This window comes from Falco peregrinus, chromosome 1 (genome assembly GCF_023634155.1).
Source record: "Falco peregrinus isolate bFalPer1 chromosome 1, bFalPer1.pri, whole genome shotgun sequence".
Lineage (NCBI taxonomy): Eukaryota > Metazoa > Chordata > Aves > Falconiformes > Falconidae > Falco > Falco peregrinus.
The window spans coordinates 47,164,252-47,189,517 of NC_073721.1; the positions used below are offsets into that span (position 1 = coordinate 47,164,252).

The following is a 25,266-nucleotide window of genomic DNA, read 5'->3' on the forward strand; positions in this document are numbered from 1 at the left end:
TTGACTCTCAGTTGCTGTTGCAAGACCAGATTATCTGCAGCTCTTGTCCTCAGCAGCCACTGCTCAGCACCTGGTGCTGGTTCCTCTACCGGTTTCTGCTTTTGTGGCTCTTGTTGCCTTAGTCTGAGCTTTTCCAGGAGGACACATACAGCCCCAGAGGGATAGCACAAAGCAAGCAGAAGGATGCTGCAGTCTCCCAGCTCTGCTAATGATTTACCACCTGTGCCGTCCTGCCAGAGCTGATGTTGACCCAGTACCTTTGTATAGCCATCAGTAAAAACTGTGATGGAGACCCCAAAAAAGCTTTAAACCATGAGCATTTTGTGTTTTAACACTTTGAGAAGGATGAAGAGCTTTGAAAGGACTTTATAGCTGAAGTCTTGTCTACGTATTCTTTCCCTTTCCTCACAGGATTACGGCTTGGATGTTGCTGCCTTCCAAGGGATGATTGGCGAATGCCCCAAGCAGGTGATAGATCTTGCTGCCAGCTGCTGTCGGGTGAGATTCTTGCTAGCTTTTTTTTTTTTTTTTTTTTTTTTTTTGCTTTGCTTTTATTGGATTTGTGTCACAGTTGTATGACAGAGACCAAAATTGTTGTGAACCCTGGAGAGCTTGCACCTGCTGCTCTCAGGGGTTCTGCCACTTGAGCTGTGAAGTGATGACATCTTCCTGGGCCAGTAATACGCTTTCATCCACCATGCAGTTTTGCCCCTAGAAGTGTTTAGTTTGTGTATTACAGCCCAAAACACCCCAAGGTCCCGCCTGTTCTCTTGGATGTTGACCCCAGAGTGGGAAGCACATGGGTGATGGTGTCCAGTCCCTCCTGAAGCCAGGCTGCAGGCAGAGGCACCTGGCTGGTCGCTTCTGGAGGATGCTGCCTCGCCATCACCAGCCCTGGGTTACAGATAGCATCGGAGCATAGTCCTCCAACCTTTTTTGCTTTAGCGTAAAAGAAATGGTGAAAACTGGGATGCCTCCCCATGCCGCCCAAAGCTCTGGGAGGCAAAGCAGAGAGAAAGTAAGGATTCAAGGTAATTTCTGAAAGGAAGAGAAAACCAAAGGCAGTAATCATAAGGTAGAGATTGGAGAAGCTGGGTCATCACAATGGACCTAATTGCTGGGAACTCAAGCCAGCAAGTAGGAGTAAATCCTTGCACGGATCTCGAGGATGTGTGAATAACTTGCCCTGAATCAGAGGAGTCATTCATGTCAGCAACAGGCTTAGATGTGTGTGTGCTCAGACCCCGTACCTCTGCCAGGCAGCTTCTGAATGCCAGTCCATATAATAAAGGGCTCCTGCCAGAACTGGGGCTGGTCTCTGCCTGTGTGCGATGTGTGGGTCTGGGAGTCTCTGTGCAGCCCCTCCGGCTGGCTCTGCAGCGTCAGGCAGGACGGGCAGCCCTGGGATGGGCTGGCGGGGGCGTGGGACAGGTGCCCTGGGCCATGTGCCCCACTTCGAGTACACCCCGATGGCACTGGGAGGGCTGAGGGATCACAGCCTGCTGAAGGATGAGCTGCATCGGGGAGAGAAGACAGATCCTGACTGTCATGAAAAAGCTCCGGGGATGATACATCTCCCTCCTGATGCCCACCTGCAGCCTTTCCCTGCCCCTGCACCCTTTGGGTGGGCTTTGGGATGAGCAGTTCCCGCAGCCTGGCCAGGCTGGCGTGTGTGGAGCTGGTTTTCACCTTCTCACTGCCCTTGCTGGAGCTGTACCACACCATGGGACTTGTCCTGCTGCTGCTCCTTTGCAGCAACCCAGGCCTGGATCACCACGTGGTGATGCCAGAGGGCTCCACCACCACATGTGTCACCCACACCGCTGCTACTGGTGGGTGGATGCTGTTGCCCAGCCTTGGGGGAGCCAGCAGAGCCCCCGCCTCCTGGCCTCCCAGGGTGTCCTCTTCAGCTTTCCCTTCTCCTTCCAGGTGGAAGCATTTAAGAGGCCATCTTTCTCCGAAATCCTGGATGCGTTGGAGGATGTGGCAGAGAGCCTGGAGTCTAGGAGGGACAATCAGCTTTCGGGCTGAGCTGTCTGCCTCCTGTGAAGCTTGGCAGAGAATCACCTGAACTGTAAATTAACTGTCTGGGGTGTCAGGAGTGAAGAAGGAAGATGGGGAAGGGAAGAGCTAAGTGACGTGCTGGTGTTTATTTAATCATAGTCTCAGTTTCTAATTTCTTGGATGGAAAACATGGTTAAAAATGGCGAAGGGACTTACCAAGGGTATATTTTTCCTAGCTAAGATTTTTAACAGATGTAATTAGGACACCAAGCAGCCTTTGTCTGTTTGCTTGTTAAAAGCAAATGATCCTGGAGGGACCCAAATTCCCTTGAGGATGCTTTCCAAATCCCCAACAGAAACATCATCCTCTCCTGCTTCCCCACACCCAGGGCCTTCCCCTCCTCCATCCCCATGGCCTTGGGGAATCGCCTCTCGGGGGCCTGGGGTCTGTGCAGTGTGAAGGAGAGGGGCTCTGGGGTGCTTGGTGAGCCTTGGTGTCGCCTTATTTTTAAAGCCTTAAAGCACCCATCCAGCAGCCTTGCAGGAGCAGGTACCCTCTGCAAGATCTCTGACTGGGTCTCCTGGCATCGTGCTCAGGGCACAGCCAGGCACGGAGGCATCTGGCAGGGGTTTGGAGAGTCAACAGAGCCACCCATGGGGTGCTGACCTGTGCCAGCCGAGGTGATGGGGAGGGTGTGCCTTATCGTGATACGGACTAACTGACTAATGTCTCCTCTCAGAAAAGCTTTGTCAGACACATGTCCCAGCATCACGGCAGTCTGGGTTTCTCCCTGCTGCCCTCAACTGGGGCTCAAAGATGGAGGGGTCTGCCTCCCCCTTTCTTGTCCTGCTGCAAACACGGCAACGAGCACAGGGCCAGCAGCTTATGAGGCCAAAACAGGGAGAGCTGGGTCCAGCATCACCCAGCATGTCACCCATTTCTCTGCCTGGTCCAGCACCCATCACCTCCTTGACAGGGTGGGACACCCTCATGGGCCCCAGGGCTCAGGCAGCCAGGAAGGGACTTGGTTTTGATACTGTGTTTTCTTCTGTGGGCCAGAGGAGGGTGCTGGGGCCGCGGATCCAAACCAGAGGTGGAAATAATAATGCCTAGAAATAGTTTGGCGTTTCAAATTAAGAGGTGAACAGTCGAGTCCCTGCCCCCAGATCGGCTGATTGCTGGGCCATTGGTCTGAAAGACATGTTCTGCTGGAACCAAAACGTTTGTGGATGTAAATAGGTGTAAAGTCTGTATAGTGGTGGAGCTGTGGCTCTGTTCTTGTAGACTGTAAGCTCTTGGAGCAAGGATCATTCATCTGTCCACCAAAAAGTATTTCAGTGTTTAGCTCAATGGGCCTTCAACCTACAGTTTGAAGGATGTTCTCCCATATATAGTTGTTGACCCACCTGGGGGCCTCATCTCAAGCTCTTGGAGCTGGATTTGGTGTCACATATAGCCTGGTGTCTCTGTGCCATGGTACCTGCACAAGGGACTGTCAGTGTGCTGGGACAGAGACTTGGTGGAGAAGCACGGTGCATTTTCACCAGGGATTGTAAGGAATTGGGAGCTGGCATGAAACGCACTGAATGGCACCAGGGCCACCAGCTCAGCCACATCTCCAGGGGACATCTGCAGCTCCTCATTCCCCAGAGGTGCCATTGTGCTTTTGTGGGATACGGACTTACTTGCGTAAGAAACCTCCTGCTCAACAGTAAACTGCCCAGAAAATACCTTCATCCCAGCTGGATACTGCCAGTGGCAGGGAAGCAAAGCTTCAAGAAGTAGGAGACTGAAAATAAGGGAAACTCTTCAGCCTGAAGGAGGGAGAAGTGGCCACTTTTTGACTTGCACCAGTTTGGGGACTTAAGAGCAGTGAAGTGAAATGGACTGCAACAGCAGTGCAAACAGCACCAATGGGTGCGTGTCAGTGAGAGCCAGCCACCAGCAGCATCACAGCAATGCATTGCACAAGAACCAGAGGGTGTATATTTGCCTACCAGGAGATGGACCTGAGGAGATAACCACAACCTCCCAGGGCTTCCCAGGCTCCCCTGGCCTTCCACAGAGGAACAGACTTGAGAACGAGGAATCCAACAGTCTGTCCTAACACCCAAGGCATTAAGGATACAAAGTCTTCCAAAGGCCACTCTGGATGAAGGATAGCTGTCCACCTCAGCTCAGTTGCTGGCTAGACACGTTGCTTTCGCAAAGCCTTTCCCCAGCCTGCCCCGTGCTGCCTGATGTGACAAGCTGGAGCCTGTTCTTCCTCTGGCCCTCCTGCACAAGAGCAGACTAAAGGCAGATCCCTCAACACGCCGACCCCTCAAACAGCCTGTGATGGGGTGAAGGTGTCTTGTTCTAGGGGCACTTCCCTGCGGAGCTGCTGCCCTGCTGGCCACCTCCTTCCCAGGACCAGCAAGGCTTGGTGCTGGCGGTGCCCTGCTGCAGACTGGGCTGATTCTTCCTCTAGTTAGACATCGGGCTCTGGTCCTGCAGAACAGCAACAGTGAGGCTGGGACACTGTAGAAAAGGCGTGTGGAGTTGCACATACTTTGGTGATGCTATGGTATGAAGGAAGATCTTTTGGGTTTTTTTATCTGCTTGGACAGAAGCAGCCTGCTCAAGGGTTAAATGGGGGGATATTTTCTGCACAGAGGATAGCATCAACCAGCACAGTCTGAGCTGTGATGGAGCAGAACTAGGTTCCTTCTGCGCTTGCCATGTGCCTCATCCACTCTCACAGCGCGGCCACGTGCTGGATCTCAGGTGACTGAAGGGTATTGGGTCCTTGCTGGAAGGACCTTTGGTGCCTGCTGCAGGGGCAGGTGGGACTGAGACTGTATACAGGCACCATATGGAGTAGAAAAGCCCATGCTGGGAGCGTGCAGAGAACAGTTCCAGGTCTGGGAATTTGTCTGGTGCATCTCATGGACTAAGAGTTTCTCTTCACTGGTGAGAGCTGGAGGGAGAGGTGAGCATGGGAAACCTGCTGAAATGCCCTCCAGGTACGAGCCCCTGCGCTGGAGCACAGAGTCTAGTTTCCCCACACCTCTCTGATGCAAAGTCCAAGTTAGTGGTTGAATTTCATGCCTCAGAGTCCTGGCACTGAACTGAAGTCAGTGTGACGGTGAGTGGAGGGTTTGGGCAGCACAGCAGGCTTGCCTCTGCTGGACCTGACCAGCAGCTGCCACTTCTCCTCTCTTCCCTCTGTTGGCCGCTTGCTCCGCAGGTGCTGATGGCCTGGACCTGGCCATGCTGCGCCCCACGGGCCATGGTGTTCCCACATCCTCCATTGTGTCTTTGTTTGTTTGGTTTTATAAATGCCATTTGGGAATAAAGTCTAATGGTTCTTTTCCACGTCAGCCCTGGCTGCTGTGTTTCATCATCCTGGGTCTGCTGAGTGGTGCTGCTGAAATACTGTGTTTCCAAACAACTAAACAAGCAGCTTCATGGTCTATCAGTGTAGCTGGTGTAATACACCTTCAGTTAAAAGTAATTTACAGAAGAGTCTTAGCTATGAAAGAGTGGTATTTTGGGTCCGTTGCCTTGCTGTGCCCTCTGTGGCAGGGTCAGCTGGTGTCTCAGGTCGCTTCTTTACTTAGGTTAGGTGGGCACAAGGTAACAGCAGCAGCACAAGCATCGTGCAAAGGGCGTTGGAGTCACCTTCTCCACCCCAGCAGCCCATAAGCCAAAATTCCCTCGTGCTGGAGGGGCTGCTGCCAGCCAACGGGTTACTGCATCAGCTTAGGGGATGCAGGAGAATTTTGCTCTGCAGCCAGGTCCAACCCCCTCACCTAGCACTGGTGATGGCTTGTCATACCTAACCGTTTCCTCTGTGGAGCCAGGTGGCGGTCTGGGAATATCAGCTACATGGGCTTGGGTAAACTGTTCATGATGTTCTCTTAATCCCTTTAACATCAGTGTCCTTCAGAAATGAAATTTAAATGTTGGAGGTTTCTGTGTACTAAGGGAAGCGAGCTGAGGATGTCAGCACCTGCTCGTGTGTCTCTGCAGAGGGCTCTGTGGTTCTGCAGAGGTGTCTGTGGCAGCACGCTGGGCCTCTCTGAGAAGCTGGACAACAGCACCAGTGCCTGGATTGGGTGAGACACAGCTGGATGCTGTGGGACCTTGCTCCTGCTGGGGGCATATCAATCTGCCTGGGAGTAGGAGAAAAACAAAACAGAGCTCCTGGAGATAGGGAAACGACTGTGGGACTTTCAGTGTGTGCTTCTCTGCTCAGACACATGCTTTCTCATGTACCTGAAAAGGAGAAGTGAACAGGGACAGGACCTAGTGAACAGGGAGATGCAAAACCTCAGGTTTATTTCGTAGCACATTGCTGACCTGCTGTGGTGTGCTGGGTGAGCGGTTTCTTCGCTTTTCTCACTCACAGGGTTTGAATTCTGTGTTGTAGGGCTGGAGCTGCCTTGGCTGCACATCTGTGCAATAAGTGTGATAAACATAGGACAGTCAGGAATGTAACACAAATGAATACTCTGCTTCTGGTGACTCTGGGCTGTCCCTGCAGTGAGTTGGCAGTGAGCTCTCCCTTCCCTTTGTCAGCTGTGGGGAGGAGTCTGGGAAAAGACCCTTTAACCAGTTCTGCTAAAAGTCAAATACAACATCAACACTAACGGGATGAACTGCCTCCATCGGACAGCAGGTAGCCCATCTTCAAATGCTACTGGAAACAAGGGGGAAAAGGAAGATACTGGCATGTGCTAGTGATTTACATGATGTCCACGTGTGCAAGGCTTGACTTGGGACTACTGTAGTGTCCTGGTACCACACGTGTTGCTGGACCAGCATGCACATTTTGTACCCAGCTCTTGGTCCCCAGCAGCTAAAGAATGAGATCTGGAAAGATGCCCTGGAGGAGTGGTGGGAATTGCTGGGCAATACTATTGTGGTTCCAGGAGCTGAGGTCCCACCTGAGGTTCTGGAGCAAGTGTTGTGTGAAGCAGTGGGAAGGTAGCAGTGCTCACAGCTCTGTGCTGGAAGCTCAGTCCTTTCAATGCTGGCCTGTGTTGTGGCTCCGTCACAGCCTGCAGGGAGAGAGGGAGTTGGGACTTCAGTGCCTGTCAGGTGGCTCTTGGGTCCAACAGAAAAAGAGGCTGTGAGAACACTGGAGGCTTCATATACTTGGATTAGACTGAAAATTACCGGTAATTACCATATAGAGTAGTGATGTCTGAGAGCTTTACTGAGATGCAATAGCCTCACCATCACTTGGTCTTTAAATCAAGGTAACGCACTTTTCAGAAAAAAGATGCTTGAGCTCAGTCAGCATCTGTGGGGCTGCTGGAAATAATCCAAGGTGAGAGTCTGGGGCTTACAGGAGCTCAAACCAGCACCAATTTCTTCTGGTCTCTAAAAGCCTGCTCTAGGCTGAAGGCACACCCTGTAATACCCTTCCTGGTCCAAATTCGCCCTCAAACAACATCATGTTTTGTGTCTTCTCTAGGCTGTTGAGGGGCGCCTGTTGGTGCTAGTCAGACACCCTCTTGGCATGTTAAACCAGCCTGAATTTCATTTCTGTTCGCTTATGGGAGTAATGGTATTCTTTGCCCGTCTTCCAGTTTATGCCATCAGCGTAGCTGCCGTGCACTCCCAGCCAGTACATCCCGTTCAGGTTGGAGTAATGGCAGTCGTTGTACCACCATGCTCCCTTGTACTCTGTGGCACAGTTAAAGGAGCTCATGTCGTTGTCCTGGTCTGTTGTTGAAAACGGCATGTCCTTGTGGTATGATAAGGAGTCTCCTGCAGAGAGCACATGAGAAGTTACTGCAGTAGAGAGCACAAAAGGGAACCTATATGTGTCTGTGCATCACTGCAGGGCATCATGGCTGGATGCAAGGCAGGTTTTATAAATCCTGCTGTTCTCTTGGTTGCTTGGTCCTAGAGAAAAAGAGTATCCTGAGCTCTGCCAGGACTGCTAAAACACGTGGAGAACTTACCTATGCCTGTGAATAAAATGGGCCAGATTCTCCTCACAGTTACACAGGTGCCACTTCTTTTGCACTGCTCAGATTTCCTGCAGACGTACTGAGGTCTGGACTATCAGACAGAGTTGCAATGTACAAAGCTACATAAACCCAGAGCACTGTTATCTCAGGTGTTGGTTTCATTCATTCCTGCATGAAAAGTATTGAATTTTGCAGGGGATTTGTTTGCTTTTTTAAAGAAAAACAAAAGAATTAGACATTAAGAGGATGCAGTGCTGATGCTGCAAGTATTGAAGAGCATCCCAGCCCTGGAAATGCCAAACCTTGAGGGCAAATATTTCCTTCCAATGGAACTGAAAGCAGAACCTGGCCCAGCTGCTGCAGAACTGTTGGGAAGGTTATGCTGGATGAGGTGCTGCTCAGGACCAAGTTCCACATTTATTGCTAAACCATGTGGCTGGGCTTGTAGGTAATGCTGTGCGTTACACTTCTGTGGGTGATGGGTGTCCCTGTCCTTCCCAGCACCCAGAGGTCACTTGGCACCTGGTGTACCACAGCCAGTTTTAAAAAAGTGACCCAAAGTGTAAGCAGCACGAGGAGTTTGCGTGATACTGCTCTGCCCTATAAATGCTGAACACTTCTGAGATGGGCTAGAAAACAGCCTTGCCCAGTGAGCTGCTGGGCTCACTTACCAGCATTTCCACCAAGGAAGTCTCCTAGCACCAGTTTGTATTTCTCAGACTCTCCTAACACTCTGAACGAAGCATACTTGGCAAAATAGTAGTTGTTTTCGAAGTCTCTCAGGTCAATGCGGAGTTCACAGGTTCCTGGAAAAGAAAGTGGACAGTAGTGGTGCAGGGCGGAGGGGGAATATGCACCTGGGTTTCTGGGTGGAGGATTTAAGGAGCCGTGAGCTAACTTGGGAGGAGCTTCCACTACTTGAGGGATTATGATTTATTTGAAATTCCTGAAGAATCTCCTGCACTGTTGATGGCTTTCTTGTGAAGCACCTTTTTGGATCTGATCTTGGGTGGTCATGGGCACTGAGAACTGCACGCCCAGGCACCCTGCACACAACCGTGACTCCAAGGCTGTGTATGAACAAGACGATTGCCATCACAGCTACACCTAGTAGGAAGATGTGTTGGTCTGTCTCCAGGAGAGGTCATGCAACCAGCTCATTATCTTCCCTGGCTTCAAGATTGCCTTTTTTTTTTTTTTATTTTAAGTGCAGTGTCCTGGGCAGCAGGAACCTGGACGCTGTTTAACTGCTGGGACCTCAGGGAGCTGCAGGAAGCTCCGATTCCTTTAATGCCTGAGTGTGGTACGGGGTTAAACTCAGGACCCCAGCCGGGGATGGAGGCAGACCTTACCCAGTGAGGTGAGGAAGTGGATGTTGTCATTCCCCAGCCAAAACTCTGTCAGCTGGTTGCCAAAACCTCGTTTGTATGAATCCCAACCTCGCAAGAAGTTCACTGACCCATCCCAGCGCCTCTGGAAAACCTGCAGGAAAGGAGAGTCTCAGTTTTGCCAGGGCACTCCCTCCCCACCAAAAGCATCTGCAGTGCCCAGGTGGCACAGCCCCCCACCCAGCAAATGCTCCCCCTGCATCAGGACACTCCTGTGGGTCTCTGGGGACCAAACCCCAGGGGAATCCCTCACTCACTTATCTCCTCCACCTGCCCTTGGAAATGAGGAGCAAATTATTTGCTGATTTAAGTGGGGAATGGGTCTGTGGTGCTCAGCCTGCTCCCAGAGACATTCTCAGGAGCATCCCCTGCATCCACAGGGATTCATGCAGGCTTGCTGTCTCCTCAGTGTGTGTTTTCCTCCTTTTTTGTTTCTATTTTGGTGCCATCCTTTGCAGCCCAAATAAAAATCACTATAGGGACATAGAAACCTCCCTTTGCTCGTCCTACTCACAATCCATCCTCCGCCATCCGTGTCCATGTCACAGAAGACAGTGGTGGCATTGCAGCCTTGTGGGTAGATGGTGTACCAGCCGCTCAGGTTCTTCCCTTTCCCCAACAGCTCTTGGCAGTTCCTGGCTTCTGTACAAGTCAGGGAAAGAGATCAAGCGGAAAGAGTTATAACATGCCCACTGTATTCAGGGGGCACATCAGCCACATGCCCCAAGTAGGAGACTTGGAGCCCTTCAGCCTCCCAGCTGGCTCTTTGCACTGCAGAACTCTGGTGCACACCTCCTGGGAGCCAAACCCCGCTGCAGTTTCTGATCCAAACATCACAGGGGAGATGGGCACCTGCTAAGAGATGGTCTGAGGTGCTCAGACTCCTCTCATCTGCCATGACTCTTTTGGGCTTCTGGGTGGAGGAGCTGCTCTGAGCAGGATGACAAAGTCATGATCCAGGCTCAGGAATGTATGGGGGCACAGGGAGTGTGTGGGTAGTTGGCAGCAAAGGAGTGGTGACACAGAAAAACACTTACCTGTAATACAGAAAACAGCGTTCAGATCATCCTCTGTGGACTGGACAGACAGTACTTTTGTATATATACATATATATGATATATAAATTTATTTTTCTTCCCCAAAACTAGACCTGATGACAGAAGCTCAGATTCACAGATGCCGAAGGATTGACTGAAGCGGTCACTATCAGACATCCCAGCTTCCAGCTGCATCTGTGGCTTTCAGAGGGGAAAGCCTTGGGAGCTGATCTGAGGCAGCGGTGGTGGCAGTGCAGGCGTCTGAGCGTGCTGTATTTGATGAACGGACGCACAGCTGTACCAGGCTGTCTTGTGGGCATGGGCATCCTTCCTAACGAAGGGATGGTCCTGGACTTGGCCTCTTCTCATTAGTCAAATAGTTTTACATGCCCAGGAAACATAAGGGCAAAGGAGTGCCTGGAGCAGCAAGGGGCCAGTCCAGGAGCATCACAGACTCCCTCTTCCAGGCGTTACAGCAGCTCTGATCTGCCCAAGCCTCTGCGTGTGACTGTGACCTTACGGCATCCAAGTGTAGCTAAAGCAGGTTGTAGCTCTGCTTTGGTTGTAGCTCATGGAGACAGACAGTTCAACTGAAGTTTTTCCTTCCTTCTTTTCTTCCCTTTCCTTCCCTCCCCCAATGAATAAATTAATCTGAGTGCCGTCACACACATGAACACTGTGTCTACTGAATCTGCTACTATAAGCAGGATGGTATAACTGTCTTTGAAGTAGCAGCATGTCTATAGAGGTGTTTCTAGTGGTTTCATCTTGGAAACCAGGACACTGAGGCTCTCAAAACCCAAGGCAGATCTCCTCCAGGACACACAGAGGGCAGGTGATGTGCAGTGTGTTCGGAGGACAGGACTTTCCTGGCCTGGCTGGATTACAGAGCAGACACAGAGAAGCTGCATGTGGCTCTGAGAAGCAAATAGGCTAACAGTGATATTTCCTTATTCTGTCTTTCATTGTCACTCTGAATTTGGGGTTTTTTACTGCCATGTCCTGACTTCTGGTGCAGGGAGTCCCACCACCATCTATCTGCTCTGTGAAGCCAATGGTGGCATGAAGGAGCTAGGACGAAACTCACCCCATGTTTCTGGAAATCCGGGCTCTCCTTTTATTCCTGTTAGACAAACAACACCATCAATTGCTCTGCCAGGGAAGTGGGACACATTATAGATGCACAAGAAGCAGCAGCCTTGCCTCTCTTGGATTGTTGTACCTGGCATGATGTATTTTCCCCTGACATCTGATTTGGGTTTAGGAGGTCTAAATGGCCAGACTGACACAAGATGTGTCTCTGTTGGACCTGGCTGCTCTGCCTGCTGCTGGCCAGCCCACCGAGCTGGGTACCAACGCTTTGTGCCAGTTAGTCCCATCGGTCTGGGACATGTAGGAATGGGAAGGAGGAGGCAACGCACCTGCGGGAAGGCAGGGTCAAATATTTGCTGCTGGCAGAGGGCTTTAGTCAGTGGTTTGGGAGCAGCTGTACCAGCTGGAGCAAATGTGCTCAACCAGCAGCTATGACAAGCCAAGCTCCTGTGTGGGAAGCTGCAGCGCAGCCAGTGCTCAGCGCTGGGTGCCAGCAGCCCTTGCGTGCAGGATGACAGCAGCAGGAACCAAAACCTTGTTTTCCCTCCAGCCTATTGCTGGTAGAGAGGTATGTTCTTCTGACGTCCGAGTCTCTACCTGCTGCCATAGCATGGGAATGCCAGAGGTCTGCCCAAATCTGGCTGGTCCATCAGGCTGGGGCGTGTGAAGCCCTGTAGGTTCTGTAGCTGATGGTGCTGTGCAGCAGCATCATGCCCCCAAGCTGGGGACAGCCCCTGTTGCTGAACAGCTGGTTTGGGAGAGGGGCTCACACCACCCACACCAGGGCTGAGCCTATGATGGGGCACAACTGTCATCAAACAGTCCCATCCAGTACCTGGTGGGTACTTTAATTTCTCGGTATTTGCTCCCACCTGGTGTGTTGTTCCAGAACAGCACAGGGTGGAAGTTTAACTAACCCAGCTCACAGGATAAATTCAGTGCAGCATGATTTACCTTGTGGTCCTGGGAAGCCAGGCTCTCCAGCTGCTCCTGCAAAAGACAAGAGGAAAATGCTCATCACAGATGATTCAACGAGAGTGAATTACTTGGCTCCCCAAGCGGCTGCTCCAGCCTGTCCATATGTCCCGAATGTACAGGAGAGGCTGTCAAGTGGTGCAAAGCCACCGTGTCCCAGCTGGTGCTGCCACCCCGGCCTGGCTGCTCTCCGGATCAGCAGCATCTCTCGGGAAGCGCAGGAAAATACAGGGCAGAGAGAGAACTGCTGCTCCATCTGCTGGAGCGTATGGGGGGTTCACCGCTCCAGCTCCGCGACTTTTTTGAGGGGCTTTTTGTTTTTAGTCAGGCACCTGTAAGATTTTGGGCAATAGCTGCTTTTGCAGTGGGTTCATCCATCTCCTCTGAGGTTTCAGCTGAGATCTTTCACTTTCTTGGATGCTTTTGGCCAGGAAATAATAGCTACCTAATTCAGCATGCAAAGGGGCCGTTTTCCGAGCTAGTCAGTGCACCAGTGCTCAGTTCCTGGGTGCCACCTTGTTCTGCAAACTAGTTTATTTAAAAGTGACACTTTTTCAGTGTTTGCAGCACACAGATCCTGCTGAAGACCTTAAGTACAGCCTGGATGGAATGAAAGCAGACATCTTCCTCTTTTCTGGGGCTCATCCTGTTGCAAACAAACCCCCATTCCCTCCTTGCTTCACCCTACACTAGCTGTTTCTTGGGGGTCTGATCCCACTCTTGTGGTCAAGTGGGCTACAGTGGCATCACATGCTGAGTCCAGGGCTGGAGGCTGCTGGAAGCACTCAGCATCGTGTCTCTGCATCATGCCTCCTGCACCCCAAAGCTCCTCAGAGAGCCATTTGGGCAGGTTTGTCATGGTGGAAGAAGGTTAATGTGGGAGTAAGGAATGGGGAGAGGTCTTATTTTAGAGGGCTGGTAAGGATCAGTGGAGAATTTTGAGAAGAAGAGTAGTACCTTCCTCTGATGAGTGTGGTCTGACTCAAGGACACTATTTCTAGTACTCACCCCACGCAAGATCCAGCCCCCCAAATCCTGCTTTGCCTATGCTATTTCAGTGCTGTTTCTTCAACTATGACCAGCTCTGCAGTTCATCTCTGTAGACCCAATTTCCCAGTGCATGTCCTGAACTTGGGTAGATTTATGGGTTCAAGTTGAATATGCTGTGTATTACCTTTGGCACCAGTTGGTCCTGTTTTCCCAGGAAGTCCCTGGGCTCCCATTTCTCCTGCAAGGAAGGACTCAGTTTATATGTGCACATTGCAAACTGGCCAGGGGAGATACAATGCAGAAGCCCAGGGAAACAAGGAAGCTGGGTTTTGTTAATTAGATTTCATCTTGCAACGTATCTTACTCCTTCTCTCCTGTTGAAGCTACACTACACTGGTCCTGCCAATGTAAGTCCTAATTTGCAGTTCACATATGAAATCCTATGAGCTCTGTACTTCTTGGAGCCAGTCCATGGATTTTGCTGCAGTGGATCTGCTCCCTCTGCTAACGTGATTCGCCTTCTCTATGAGTTGGCTATGAAAACCCTGAAGGACCCCCATCTCCCTTGCTTCCTGGGGTAGGGAGTGCCAGTACAGTTCCCAAACTGTCCCCTGGTAGACATGCAGGAGCATCACAGCCTCCCTCCCACCCAGACTGTTCAATAGACTCAGAAAATAAATTGATGTTTTTGTTGTAGAAGAAACCACCCAGGACCACTTCACACTTGTGACAGGACTCAGGGAAAAAAAGATGAGACCATGTGTACCAGCACATCTCTAGATGGGTTATCTCCTGCTCCTATTTGACCCTCCAACTGCACACAGAAGCCAGGGCCAGGCCAGCCACTGCTCCAGCCCAGCTTGCTTCCCCCACCCAAAGCAACAACGCCATCTCACATCACAGTGCTCATCGCTAGAGTTTGGGCTCTCACCTTTTGCTCCTGGGAGACCTGGTTCTCCTTTTGGGCCAGAGGCACCTGGGATCCCTGGGCATCCTTGGAGAACAGCAAGCCGGTCAGCATCACCCAGTCCCACTATTCTCACCTCTAAGGAAATGAAGAAAGTCTTTGTGTAGATTCTTAGGGCTCGAAAGTGTCTTGGAGAGGAATCTGAACCCTCTGGACTTGAGGAACAGTGCAAGCAAAAGCAATGAGGGTGGGAGTTTGCAGGTGTTGTATGGATTAACAGATGGCATTGAGGAGCTTACATATTAGAGGAGCTAGATACTGAATCTCTGGTTTCAGGGGAGTTCAGTGGGAGAGGAGGCTGTTATATATGACATTACGTGCATGACGAAAAGACTGTAGCTCAATAAAACAAAAGCTGAGAGGTGCCCTGGGGGGAATTGACAGCAGAGTAAGTGACATTGACCCATCTGTGGACAGTAAAGGCTCTACTAAATTTCCTGTCAGCAGGACAGTTTGAAATTGTCCCTATTGCCTTCCCAAGGAATACAGACAGAAAGCTGTGTTGTGCAGCATCCCCAAGCTGCCAGGGTGCCCAGCACCCAGCAAGCACTTGACCCATCCTTTGCATTGCTCTGCCCCCTTTAGTAACTGGGCCAAGGCACCAAGAACAAAAACCCCTTAACCAGGATAAAAAATCTCGACTGGGACAGCCTGTTCCTGGAGATCCCACGGGTGAGTAAGGAAGGATGTTACACCTTTGGCTGGAGCCAGCAGTTTTGTAAAATGGTTGCTGAGACTTCAGCCTCCCCCTTACCTTCCTCCCACTTGCAGCTGAAATAAAAAAAGCATAGAAGGAAAAAAATCATATATCCCCTCCCTTGCCCAAGCTCCTTGAGTTATAGAGGGTGATGAAACAGGCTGTCTCAGTGGGATGGCAGCAGGATCTGTGCCCCACTCACCTGGGCAGGTGTCCTGGGTATCACAAATAGTCGCTGTTAGGCTGAGTAGTGCCAGGAGGATTGTGGCTGCCCTCCCCATGGCTGGTACTGGTGTCTGCTCTCTGTGCAGCTCCCCTCATCCACGTCCCAGGCGCTGTGGTTAGCATTGACCCATCTAAGCTTTTTATACCAAACAAAAAACCCAGCACAAGCTCCACCTCTGCGCTTGCCCACTGCCTGCTCTCGGGTCTGGGACTCTGGCTGGGTGTCCAGCTGTTTCCCAAACATGCCACTTTCCACAATTCTGATGGGCAAATTCTTGTCCGGCTGCCCCAGCCTTCCTTGTCTCCATCCTCTGCAAATTTTGGATGCCCTTCTCCTCCCGTATTGTATTTCTATGGGAAACGAACCAGCAAAAACATTGGTTTAGCTAAGTGCAGACAGCTTCCCTCATCCTGCCTGCTAGTGGCCCTTTACAAAGAGCAGAGCTTACCATGTATATGGGGAAACTGAGGCACTTGGGGTCGAAAAGCCCAAGGTCAGCTGAGGCCACTGGCAGACAGAAGCCACACAACCTGGCTCATGCTCCAACGCTCTGCCTGCCAGGCAGCCCAGGGTTACTCTGCAACTCTTCAAACAGAGGTATCAGTTTATTTCCAGGACTGATGTGGAGTTAAAACTCCATGTTTCCAAGCAAGGTTAGGTGGGCAGAGCATATCTGATTATTTTTTTTTTTCTCCACCTGCTTTTTTTCTCCAGTCTCTTTATTGTAATAGTGAGCAGGAATTCTGTTTTGCTTGGCTGTTGCTGTCTCCTGTGCTCTGCTTTTTTGTGGCACCATTACTAGAGGTCCAAACTGCCTCACCAAGTTTGACCCCCATGTTACTTTCAGACATTGAGCCTGTAAAGTTTATTAATTTTAGCAGAGGACAGAAATTAAAGGGTTTTTTTTCTCCTTGTTGTTGCATCCTAGTTCAGAGAAGACTGTGATTTCTTGGAGTCTTTCCCAGCAGAGCATCAGAGGCAGAACATAGCTCACCCTCAAGCACTTGCTTCTATCATGAGGTCCCTGTAACATCCCAAATTCCAATTATTTGCAGCTTGCTTTAAGGTTAAGCAAATGGGAGAAGGCAGGGGAGAAATAAGTATTTGGTTGTCACTTAAATTCTGTGTCCCCTAAATAGCCCATACATATACTCGTATACACATTCTTATACATATTCATATATGCATGCACATAAAATAATAATCCAGTAGATATTGTGATTATTGCTATTCCAGAGAACCAGTTCTGGCAGGGGATTACACCTGCACACCTTGCTTTCCTGCAACCATCTGAAAATAGCCCAGGGAAATCAGAGGGCTTGTGATCAGACTGGTTGCATTCAAGTTCAGGTTTTGCTTTACATGGGAAAAAGTACCTGTCTCGTCCGTGGCAAGCACACATCCAGTTCTGGGGGTGAAATGAGAGCAGCTTCTTTCTTCAGCCTTTCAGAAGGGAAAAAGGATGAGCAGGTGCCTCTGAGCTGCTAGGGAGGGAGAAGTCTCTGCAGGGCAGCTGTAGGGTGACTGGTGCACCCCACTTCTCTCATCTGTGCAGCCTGTGCTGCCCACCCGGGATGGGCTTGTGTGTGTCCCATGGGGCAGGTGAAGATGGAGCACCAGCACCCAGCACCAAGAAGCCTTCTCCCACCCAGCGCCTTGTATCCTGTGCTCTGTGCCTGGAAATGGCTGCAACACCTTGTTCCAACTACCTGGAGGTAAAAGCTGCTGCTCTCAGCTGTTTGCCTTGGTAAATCACTCCAAAAGGCAATAGCCTTGCAGATTACCCCATTGTCACAGTCTCTCAAAGGCTCCTGGTTAGATCTGTCCTGCCAAGGAGAGAAAAACAAAAAAAAAAGGGTTTGCCCAGGTTTTCCCAGTTGCTCCATGAGCAGGGGTCCAGCTCTGGGTTGGGCTGAGAACACACGTTGTGGGAGCATCTGTGATCTCTCTGCCCAGCTCTGATGCATCCCTTTAGACGTTACCAGCTGCAGGTTCCACCCAGCTTGGGGGACACCTGGAGATGTCACCCCACTGCCATCTGAGGACAGCAGCAGTGTCCTTGTGAATGCAGATACTTTTGGGAGCAGGGGGGAAACTGACAATGAGCCAGCTTAGTCCAAAGTAGGTCAGGCCCCCGAGGGTAGATTTTGAAATTGGCTCAGTGATCAATATGTCCTTAATTGCTTTTTCTCATCCCAGGACCCAGTGAAGATGGCAGAGGCCTGATCTTTTACACCATCAGCCATCCTTTTTTCTGTGTAGATTCTCCTTTGATCCCTGGGAAATGTCCCCTGTGAGTCTCAAAAGTCCGGGATCACTTTGGGGATGAGAAAACAAGAATTTTGAGCACACTGGGTGAATGGGGAGTACCTCTGAACACTGTGACCCATCGCTTACCTCTAGAGACATAAATGCCAAGAGTGAAGTCCCCAGAACTGAACTGATCTGCAAATCCCCAAGAAATTCAGCTTAGCAAATCAAAAGGCACAACCAGATGGCAGAAGAGCTTCAAAAAGTTCCTGTGGGAGCATCATAACTGTGTATAACAGGGGATTTAGCACTGATTCATGCAAAATTGTAGGTGAAATCCTGGCTCCTGCTGGGATCCTGGGCCTTTGCTGCCACCAGGATGCTAGAGCTCTGCAGGGAGGATGGCAAGAGCTGCAAAAGCTTTAAGTACCCGAAATAATAGGCAGCAAGCCCCAGGGATTGTGTTCCTCTGCTCTGTGCTAACCCACAAACACTGCCACAAACTCCTAAAGCTGTGAGAAGGGCAGGCAGTTGGCACTGGGGAACCAGGAGGAAAACTGTGACAGATCTGACTTTAAGTGATGTGAAATAAGAGTTTGCTCGGGAGTTGGCACCATTGCAGGTGTTCATGGGGAGCTTCCATGTGCTTTGGAGACTTGCCTTGCTGGGATAGGAGTGATGTCAACCTGCAGGGGTAGGTTATCATCCAAAGCAACAAGGAAAGATGTTCTTCAGCTTAGCCTTTTGAGGGCTATCCTGTTTATAGCTCTTCACTCTGTGCAAATAACAACATTTTCAGGGGTTTTTTTGATGAACACTTATATTTCCGAGCGACAATTTCCTCAACCCATAACTAGTCTTAGTATCTATGGTGGGGACATTTGCCCAAGCTAAGCCAGCAGTTTTTTCAAAAGCTGTTCCTTAGTTTTCCCTTTCTGCTTCTGGGTTTTGTGAACATACGGCGCCTTGGAGTGCCCGAGCCCCTCAGTGCTAAGAACTCTGCTGCACATTTCACTTGTCCTTACTACAAAATACGTTCCAAGAGGTTCCTGAGGCTCCAAAAAGGCACAGATAATTGGTAGAGTTTCTAAAGACAGCTTGCCCCCCCACTCACCCCTTGGGTTTCACATGCTGCACTGCTGAATGAAGTTTCACTCTTTGCTTTCCCAGGGCAGATTCAATGGAAGGTCCTGGCTGTGAGGAGCTCAGGCTGCTGGTTTCACTGGTGCTGACTGGCGCCCACAGACTGTTCCTGCTGGGCAGAGCAAAGCCAACCTTCCCATAGCTGGTGCTGGCTGTAGCATGTTTTTAACACCGGGCAGCCTGGCAGCACAGTGATTTATGAACACAGAGCACTGAACCTGCATCTAGGGGCTCCTTCCCCACACTTCCATACACTGATTTTGGGGCACAGCAGTTTCCGAATTTTGAGACCCAATTAGAACAAGTGTCTATCAGTTATTGCACAGCAGCTGCACACCTTGCTGAACCTTTGGTTTAGCATCTGCTTGGTTTCCTCTAGGAGGTGGTGTTAAGCCTTTGCTTAATTCTCTTTACAGTAGCATATTGAGGCAGCCTACCCAAAAAGGATTTCATTTCAGTGGTTTGTTTCCTACCAGCCTCTCCTTCGACAAGATATTTCCTGCTGCATTCTATTTTTAACTCTTTTTATAATCTCTGGTAACACCTCTTCTGATCTGTGAAAGCTGTTCATCACTGAGAGCCGGGAAGACAGGCAGAGGTGTGATTTACAGGACAGGCAGAAGATGCTCTGCACCCTCCCTGCTCAGATGAATCCTGAAGAGTGGAAAGGTAATGCCCAAGCCCTTTTACTTTGCTGATACTAATTTTCCCATGTACAGATCCGTGGAGACATAGGTGGGACTGGTTGCTCTGGCACAACTGGTTGGATGAGGAACGTGCTCAGGAAAGGGACAAAGGAGGCTCTTGCTGCAGGGGCATCTGGTGAAGATATGCATACCAGACTGGCAAGGATGGCAACAGCTAAAAAGCAGAATAATTTTTCAAACAATTTGCCTGTTGTTGGACCAAACAGATGTTACACAACTGGAAGTTACACCTGCGTGAATTATTTGGTTCTTCATAAAAGTTTTGCATATACTTCTACTGTTATCCCCATTCAGGCTTCAAATGTCCCATTTTTTAGTGACTGCTGCAGAACAATATTTGCTTCCTTCCTCTCCAGTGGGGGATTTTCATTTTCTCCTGACTTGTCCCCAGTGACTCTGCAGAGTTAAGCAGCCACAGAGCTTAGAGTAGGAAGCTATCGCCCACAACATGCACCGCTATCTGCAGTGCTGTATATCAAGCGTAACTGTTAGCCCAATCCAGGTTTTCTGGCTCCCTCCAGACATTGTGCAATACAAGCCATAAAAACATGCTGGAATTTGTTATATGGAGAATAGGACTGGATTTTCAGGAGAGCCGAGGGACAGAGTTACCTGGTTCCCTGCAGGGCTGGACTCTATCGTAGTTTTTCTATTGTAAAGCTTTCCAGGTTGTTTTTACAGTATTACCTAGAGTGACCAGCTGAGCCTGGAAAGGAAAGGTACAGGTTCAGTAATAATGGTTTGGCTGATGGGCCGCTCAGTCCAGTATCTTGTTCCCAAATTTGATGTCCATTGTGGCCTTGGTAGGACCACTTGGTGGTCCTTGGCAGGATTTTGTTACTTGTGAGAGTATAAGGTTTTAATCAGATATTTATTTTTGCTTGTTTCAGCATAAATGAATCTTGTAGAAAGTGACTTTGACTATAGCCTGAGCTGTGAGTAAAGACAAAGGCCCGAGTGCTGCTGGATTTGGGCTGTTGTCCCGCACAGAGCTAAACTGCAGAGCTGATGGCAACAAGCTGCATCATTGAAAAAAAATCCTGAAATCCACAGACGAACCGCTGCTTTCCTGACCGTTTCTCGACACACAAAGCACACTGCTCAGGCTTCCCTGGAGCAGTGCCACGGCCGCACAGGGCAGGTGAAAGCCGGGAAGAGAATTCCTGCCTGGCACCTTCCCCGTGGGAGTGGGAGCAGTGGGCCTGGGATTCGTATGTGGGAGCTGGGCTCCGTTTGGGGTGAGAAAGTGAGGGGACCTGCAGCTGCTCTTCTAATTCGGAGTCACTACTGATCGGAACAGCCACGAGCACAGGCTGTTGTAACCTTTAATTAGCTGTATGGATTAAACAGCAATTATTGCTTACACATGCAAATAATGCGATTATGCAAATGCAGGCGTTTCCCACCACCACACACAGGCTCCGTCACGCCTCACAATTAACGAACCGCCCAGCTCTCCGTTCAGTGCCGGGGTGGAGCGCGGCGCCCGCGGAGGCGAGAGGGCCCAGCAGCACCGGTACCGCTGCAGGCCGCGCAAGGCACCCCGAGGCGCGGGGATGCGCCGGCACGGAGGAGGGCGGGCTAGCCGGCACCTCCCGCCTCACGGAGCGGCTCCTCGGCTACCCCAGCGCCGCGGCTGCCAGCCCGACACCGAGAGCGCCCATCGGCGCTCCGGGAAACCCGCTCCCCGCCCTGCCCGGGTCCCGGAAGCGGCCATCAGGCCGCCGGAAGTGCCCCTCAGTCCTCCCGAGGTCGCAGTCGGTGGCCCGGCGGTCCTCCAGGACACCGGGCGTGCCCGCTGCGTTGCGGACATCCCCGTCAGCGGGGGATCGGCTCCCTTGGAGTGAGGAAGTAAAGGGGGGCCGGTTTTGTGGCTCAGGGAGCTGGTAGCCCAAGCCCGGTGGCTGCCAGGGGCCGGTGAGGGGCAGCAGCAGAGCTCCTGCTGGTGGGAGCAGAGGCCGGAGGTGTTGACATGGCCCAGGGCCCTGGGTACAGCTGGGAAGGTGCTGGGGCCCGTTCCTGGCTCAGAAATCAGGGAGCCCAAGCTCTGTTGTGGCAGGTTCATGGTGGCCAAGGGCCAGTGAGGGCCAGCAGTGGAGCTGCTGCCTGGCCCTGCCCTGTGGGAGCAGAGAATGGACGTTTCCAATGTGGCGGAGGGTCTCCCTTAGAGCTGGGAATGCGCTGGGGCCATTCCCTCGCCTCAGAGGCCAGGTAGCCCAAGCTCTGTTGTGGCAGGTCCATGGTGGCCAAGGCCTGGTGAGGGCCAACAGTGGAGCTCCTGCCAGTCCTTTCCGTGTGGGAACTGGTCCAGGATGTTCCCAGCATGGCCCTGGCCCTCCAGTAGAGCTACGAATGTGCCGGGACCATTCCTGCGCCTCCGAAAGCAGGTAGCCCAAGCTCTGTTGTAAAACAAGAAGGTGGAAATTACATGGGATTAATTTTTATAATCTAACTGCCGTGCTAACTGTAGTGATTTGTAGTCGGAGAGTTCTGAGCTACTAAGCAACTCACAGGATGAATCCCAGCAAAAGTGGAAATTCTTGGAATAATCACTGCTTAGATGACTCATCTGTATTATGAAAAGGAAATTATTTCAAAACACATTCTGTACTTCCACGCTTACTGGGGATTCTGAATGTTATAAAGGTCCTTTTATATCTGAATTGTATTCAGTGTTTTTCTATTCCTTGGTTGTTTATATCCATGGTGTTTGAGTCTCCAAATGTTCCAGGCTTTAATCACCGATTGATAGCTTTAGTGGTTCCAGAAAAACATGCATTCCGCTGCTACGCTTTTGTAGTCTACCAAAAGGCCAGCCAGCCTCTCTGTGGGATTACTGGGCTGCCCACATATTAAGGCACTTGTCCAGAAGCTGTGTACTTCAGTCCAAATTTACTCTCACATCTCCTAGAATAGAAATAAGTGGCCTTGCCTGTCTGTTCTGGCACATGCCAAGGGCCAGGTATAAACAGGATTTTTATTGTCATTTATCGACATAATAGCCATTATAGTCAACCTAGCCTCCAAAGTGAACTTCACAGTTGCTCCTAGTGATATGCACAGATAACCTCTGAAAGCAGGACCCGCTAAAGTTGATTAAATGAGTTGGTCATTATACTTTTATTCCTTTTTAATATATTCCCCACATCAGCCTTTGAACAAAAAAAAATCACCAGATGCCATTCTAACATGATTCTCCTTGAATACTCTTGGCAGATATATCAGACCTGAATTGGTTGAATTCCCAAGTTGATAACAATTGTAAAGGTTAAGACAAACTAAGCCTTTTGGTTCTTCTAAATACATATATATACTCCTGTAAGCTTCCAATTGTATTTTGCTGATTTTTAGATAGTAAAGTGTCACAAAATGAACCGATTTCTCTCTTCACTTGATTGCAACCAGAAATTAACTGATCCCAGCTAGTGACTTGAATAGACCGAATTCCACCCTATTATGCATAGTGACACATGAAACTTGTGCTCTTTTGGTCTAGTCATGAAAGCTGCTGTGCTGTGTCTAATGACTGTGACTAATTTAGGGAGAGAGCCAAATGGTGCCATTCTCTGGACATTGTTTTACTAGCAGTGCAGAAATTATTTTCCATCTATAATCTTTCAGGATATGCCATGAGCTCCAAGTAGCCTTAGCCAGATGAGTGCTCTGTCAAAAATATTTTTGGATTAGGAATATGCTACAATTTTAGAAGAGGAATGCTAAATCCCTGTAGCAGGTTAATAATCTTGCTTTTTAATACCTCAGTACCTTTAAGTGGCTGTCTGAATTCTTTCTCATCTGACTTGAAAACATACCATATTAAACATTAGGTGAAAGAGGTAATTGCTTACATGAGCTAGTAGGATGCAAGTCCAGGTTACCGCATAATTTTTATTTTGTTATGATGGTACAAAAAATCTGAAGTCATCTGGAAGAGGAGACATAGTTACTTCATCACACAGAGCAGTTTGTTCAGTGTGTTTGAGCAATGTAAAGTGAGAATATCACATGGAAATTATTTTCCATATTTGTATAGCAATGAAAATCTTTGCTATAGGCACAGCCTCTCTTCTGAGTCAGCAGGTGGGATCCTGCATTGGGTAGAACAATACAAAATCCTAGAATTGAACCCTTAGTAAGATTTCTTTCAAGTTGGAAAGTCTTTTTTCAATACATAGTCTCAAACTCCCACAAACAAGGAGTAATGGAATCTACTGACAGGGGTCAGTAGATTCATTTATAGTAGGGGTGTGGGGAGATGATGAAAACATACCCAGGAAATCTATTTTCTCTTTTGAGTGAATATTATTTTGCCATTTATAAAAATCTCTCTCACTCTGAGAGCTGCCAATTTGGTGTTCTTCCATCGTGAGTTGTCTCACTTGACCCTACCTACAGAGGCTTATTTTCAGTCTATGTAAATGCTAATGTTTATGCATGTCTCCTAGCAAAATGTGTTCTTAATCTCCTGCTGAATTCTTACATCAGAACACACTGAAATTTGGCATGGCCATCAGTTATTTTCCAGTAAAAAACCACCTTATAGGAGTTACATATGTTTTCATTTTTTAAGGTATTTACTGTTTTCACCTCTAATTAGGAGAAATATCTGGGTTTGGCTCTTTCATTCTCCTGGGAACTAAGAGTTTGGTTTTGCCTATTACTGGGTCATTATAAAATTCTGTTCCTTGTGTTAAATTTTGCTTTTCAAGTTCTGAATGAACTTGGAATTTGGATACAGGTTTAACCAGCAACTGATTTCCTGGAAAATACTAAACTCAATTAAACACCACAACTTTCATAAAAAGAACATTCAAGTTTAGAAAGCAATAGCAGAGAAATCTTGAGTAAAGATTGCTATATTCAACCATTTCTTTTCCATCCCAGGGAATATTTGTTACACACAGCTGGTTATTTGTCATACTATATTTACCCATATTCATAGCTAAAAGTCACAAAATGCAGATTATTCCTAAGGTGCCATGGTTCAGACTGCATTTCTTTTATTTATTTGCTGCTTGATAACTAAAATGGTGATTTCTTTTGCAGGTAAAACAAACAAAAAGTTATATTTGATGCATTTTGAATCAGCTGAGATATTAAACCACAAAGATTGGGGTTTACAATGGAAAATCAATTTTTTCTTAATGACAGCAGCCCCACTGGTGCCAGTTAAAAGTACTCCAAAAGAAACAGAGAGAGGTTCAAAGTCTGGGTTTAGTACACTGCGAACTGGTTTCAAGGAGCCCTGTCATGGACTTGCGTTGTCTAATTTGGCTTTACAAGAGTAACCTCAACAGTGCATTCTTTCCACTGGCTATTATATGTTCTCTGCAGTTTGTACTGTGAGGCCATGGAGCATATCCTCAGCTAATGCAAATCAGTGTTGTTGCAATTATTTTAGACTTGATACCTAAATCTGTAGGTACAGTATTTTCCTAAGCGGATCACAGAAAGTAAATTTGAAAATTTCTTTCCAAAGAGAAAATATTTTCTAAACATCTCGCCCATCCACACACAAGGAGATTCACATTTCACTATGCCAGTTTATACCTGCTGAAATGTGATTTACAATGTATAGACATAAATGGTAGTGTTGGTGACAGTGGGCATAAACTGCAGCTGTAACTGAAGAGTCCCACTTACTACGTGGCTGCATTGTCTGTCCCTGCCAGAGTCTGATTAGCCAGTTTTCCTTCATTGTTTATAAAAAGTAATATGCCATAAAACCAGATTTTCACTGCCCAAATCATAAAATTTTCCATAAAAGCCTCCTGCTGTAAGGTACTAGAGAATATTCATCCCCCAGACTCTGACAGCTAGGTA

General features: G+C 49.1%; 2 protein-coding genes across 3 annotated transcripts in view; one reads left to right on the top strand and one right to left on the bottom strand.

The window, feature by feature from the left end:
- The window catches only part of LOC101914086 (dual specificity testis-specific protein kinase 2-like), a 31,947-nt gene extending 26,585 nt beyond the window's left edge, over positions 1 to 5,362 (top strand). For both annotated transcript variants that reach the window (XM_055790700.1, XM_005231345.3), the window contains exons 8-9: positions 412 to 498; positions 1,930 to 5,362. In XM_055790700.1, the coding sequence (XP_055646675.1) occupies positions 412 to 498; positions 1,930 to 2,031 (189 nt within the window). In that variant the 3' untranslated portion in view covers positions 2,032 to 5,362. The remainder of the gene's footprint in view (positions 1 to 411; positions 499 to 1,929) is intronic.
- Positions 5,363 to 6,338: 976 nt separating this feature from the next.
- On the bottom strand, positions 6,339 to 15,443 carry LOC101913919 (ficolin-2-like). The gene is made up of 9 exons (XM_027778261.2): positions 15,320 to 15,443; positions 14,385 to 14,498; positions 13,638 to 13,691; positions 12,443 to 12,478; positions 11,484 to 11,519; positions 9,874 to 10,001; positions 9,324 to 9,453; positions 8,643 to 8,777; positions 6,339 to 7,765 (listed from the first exon to the last, which is right to left on the bottom strand). Exons 1-9 carry the CDS (start codon positions 15,396 to 15,398, stop codon positions 7,518 to 7,520), a joined length of 960 nt encoding a protein of 319 aa, XP_027634062.1. The 5' UTR covers positions 15,399 to 15,443; the 3' UTR covers positions 6,339 to 7,517.
- Positions 15,444 to 25,266: the final 9,823 nt, after the last annotated feature.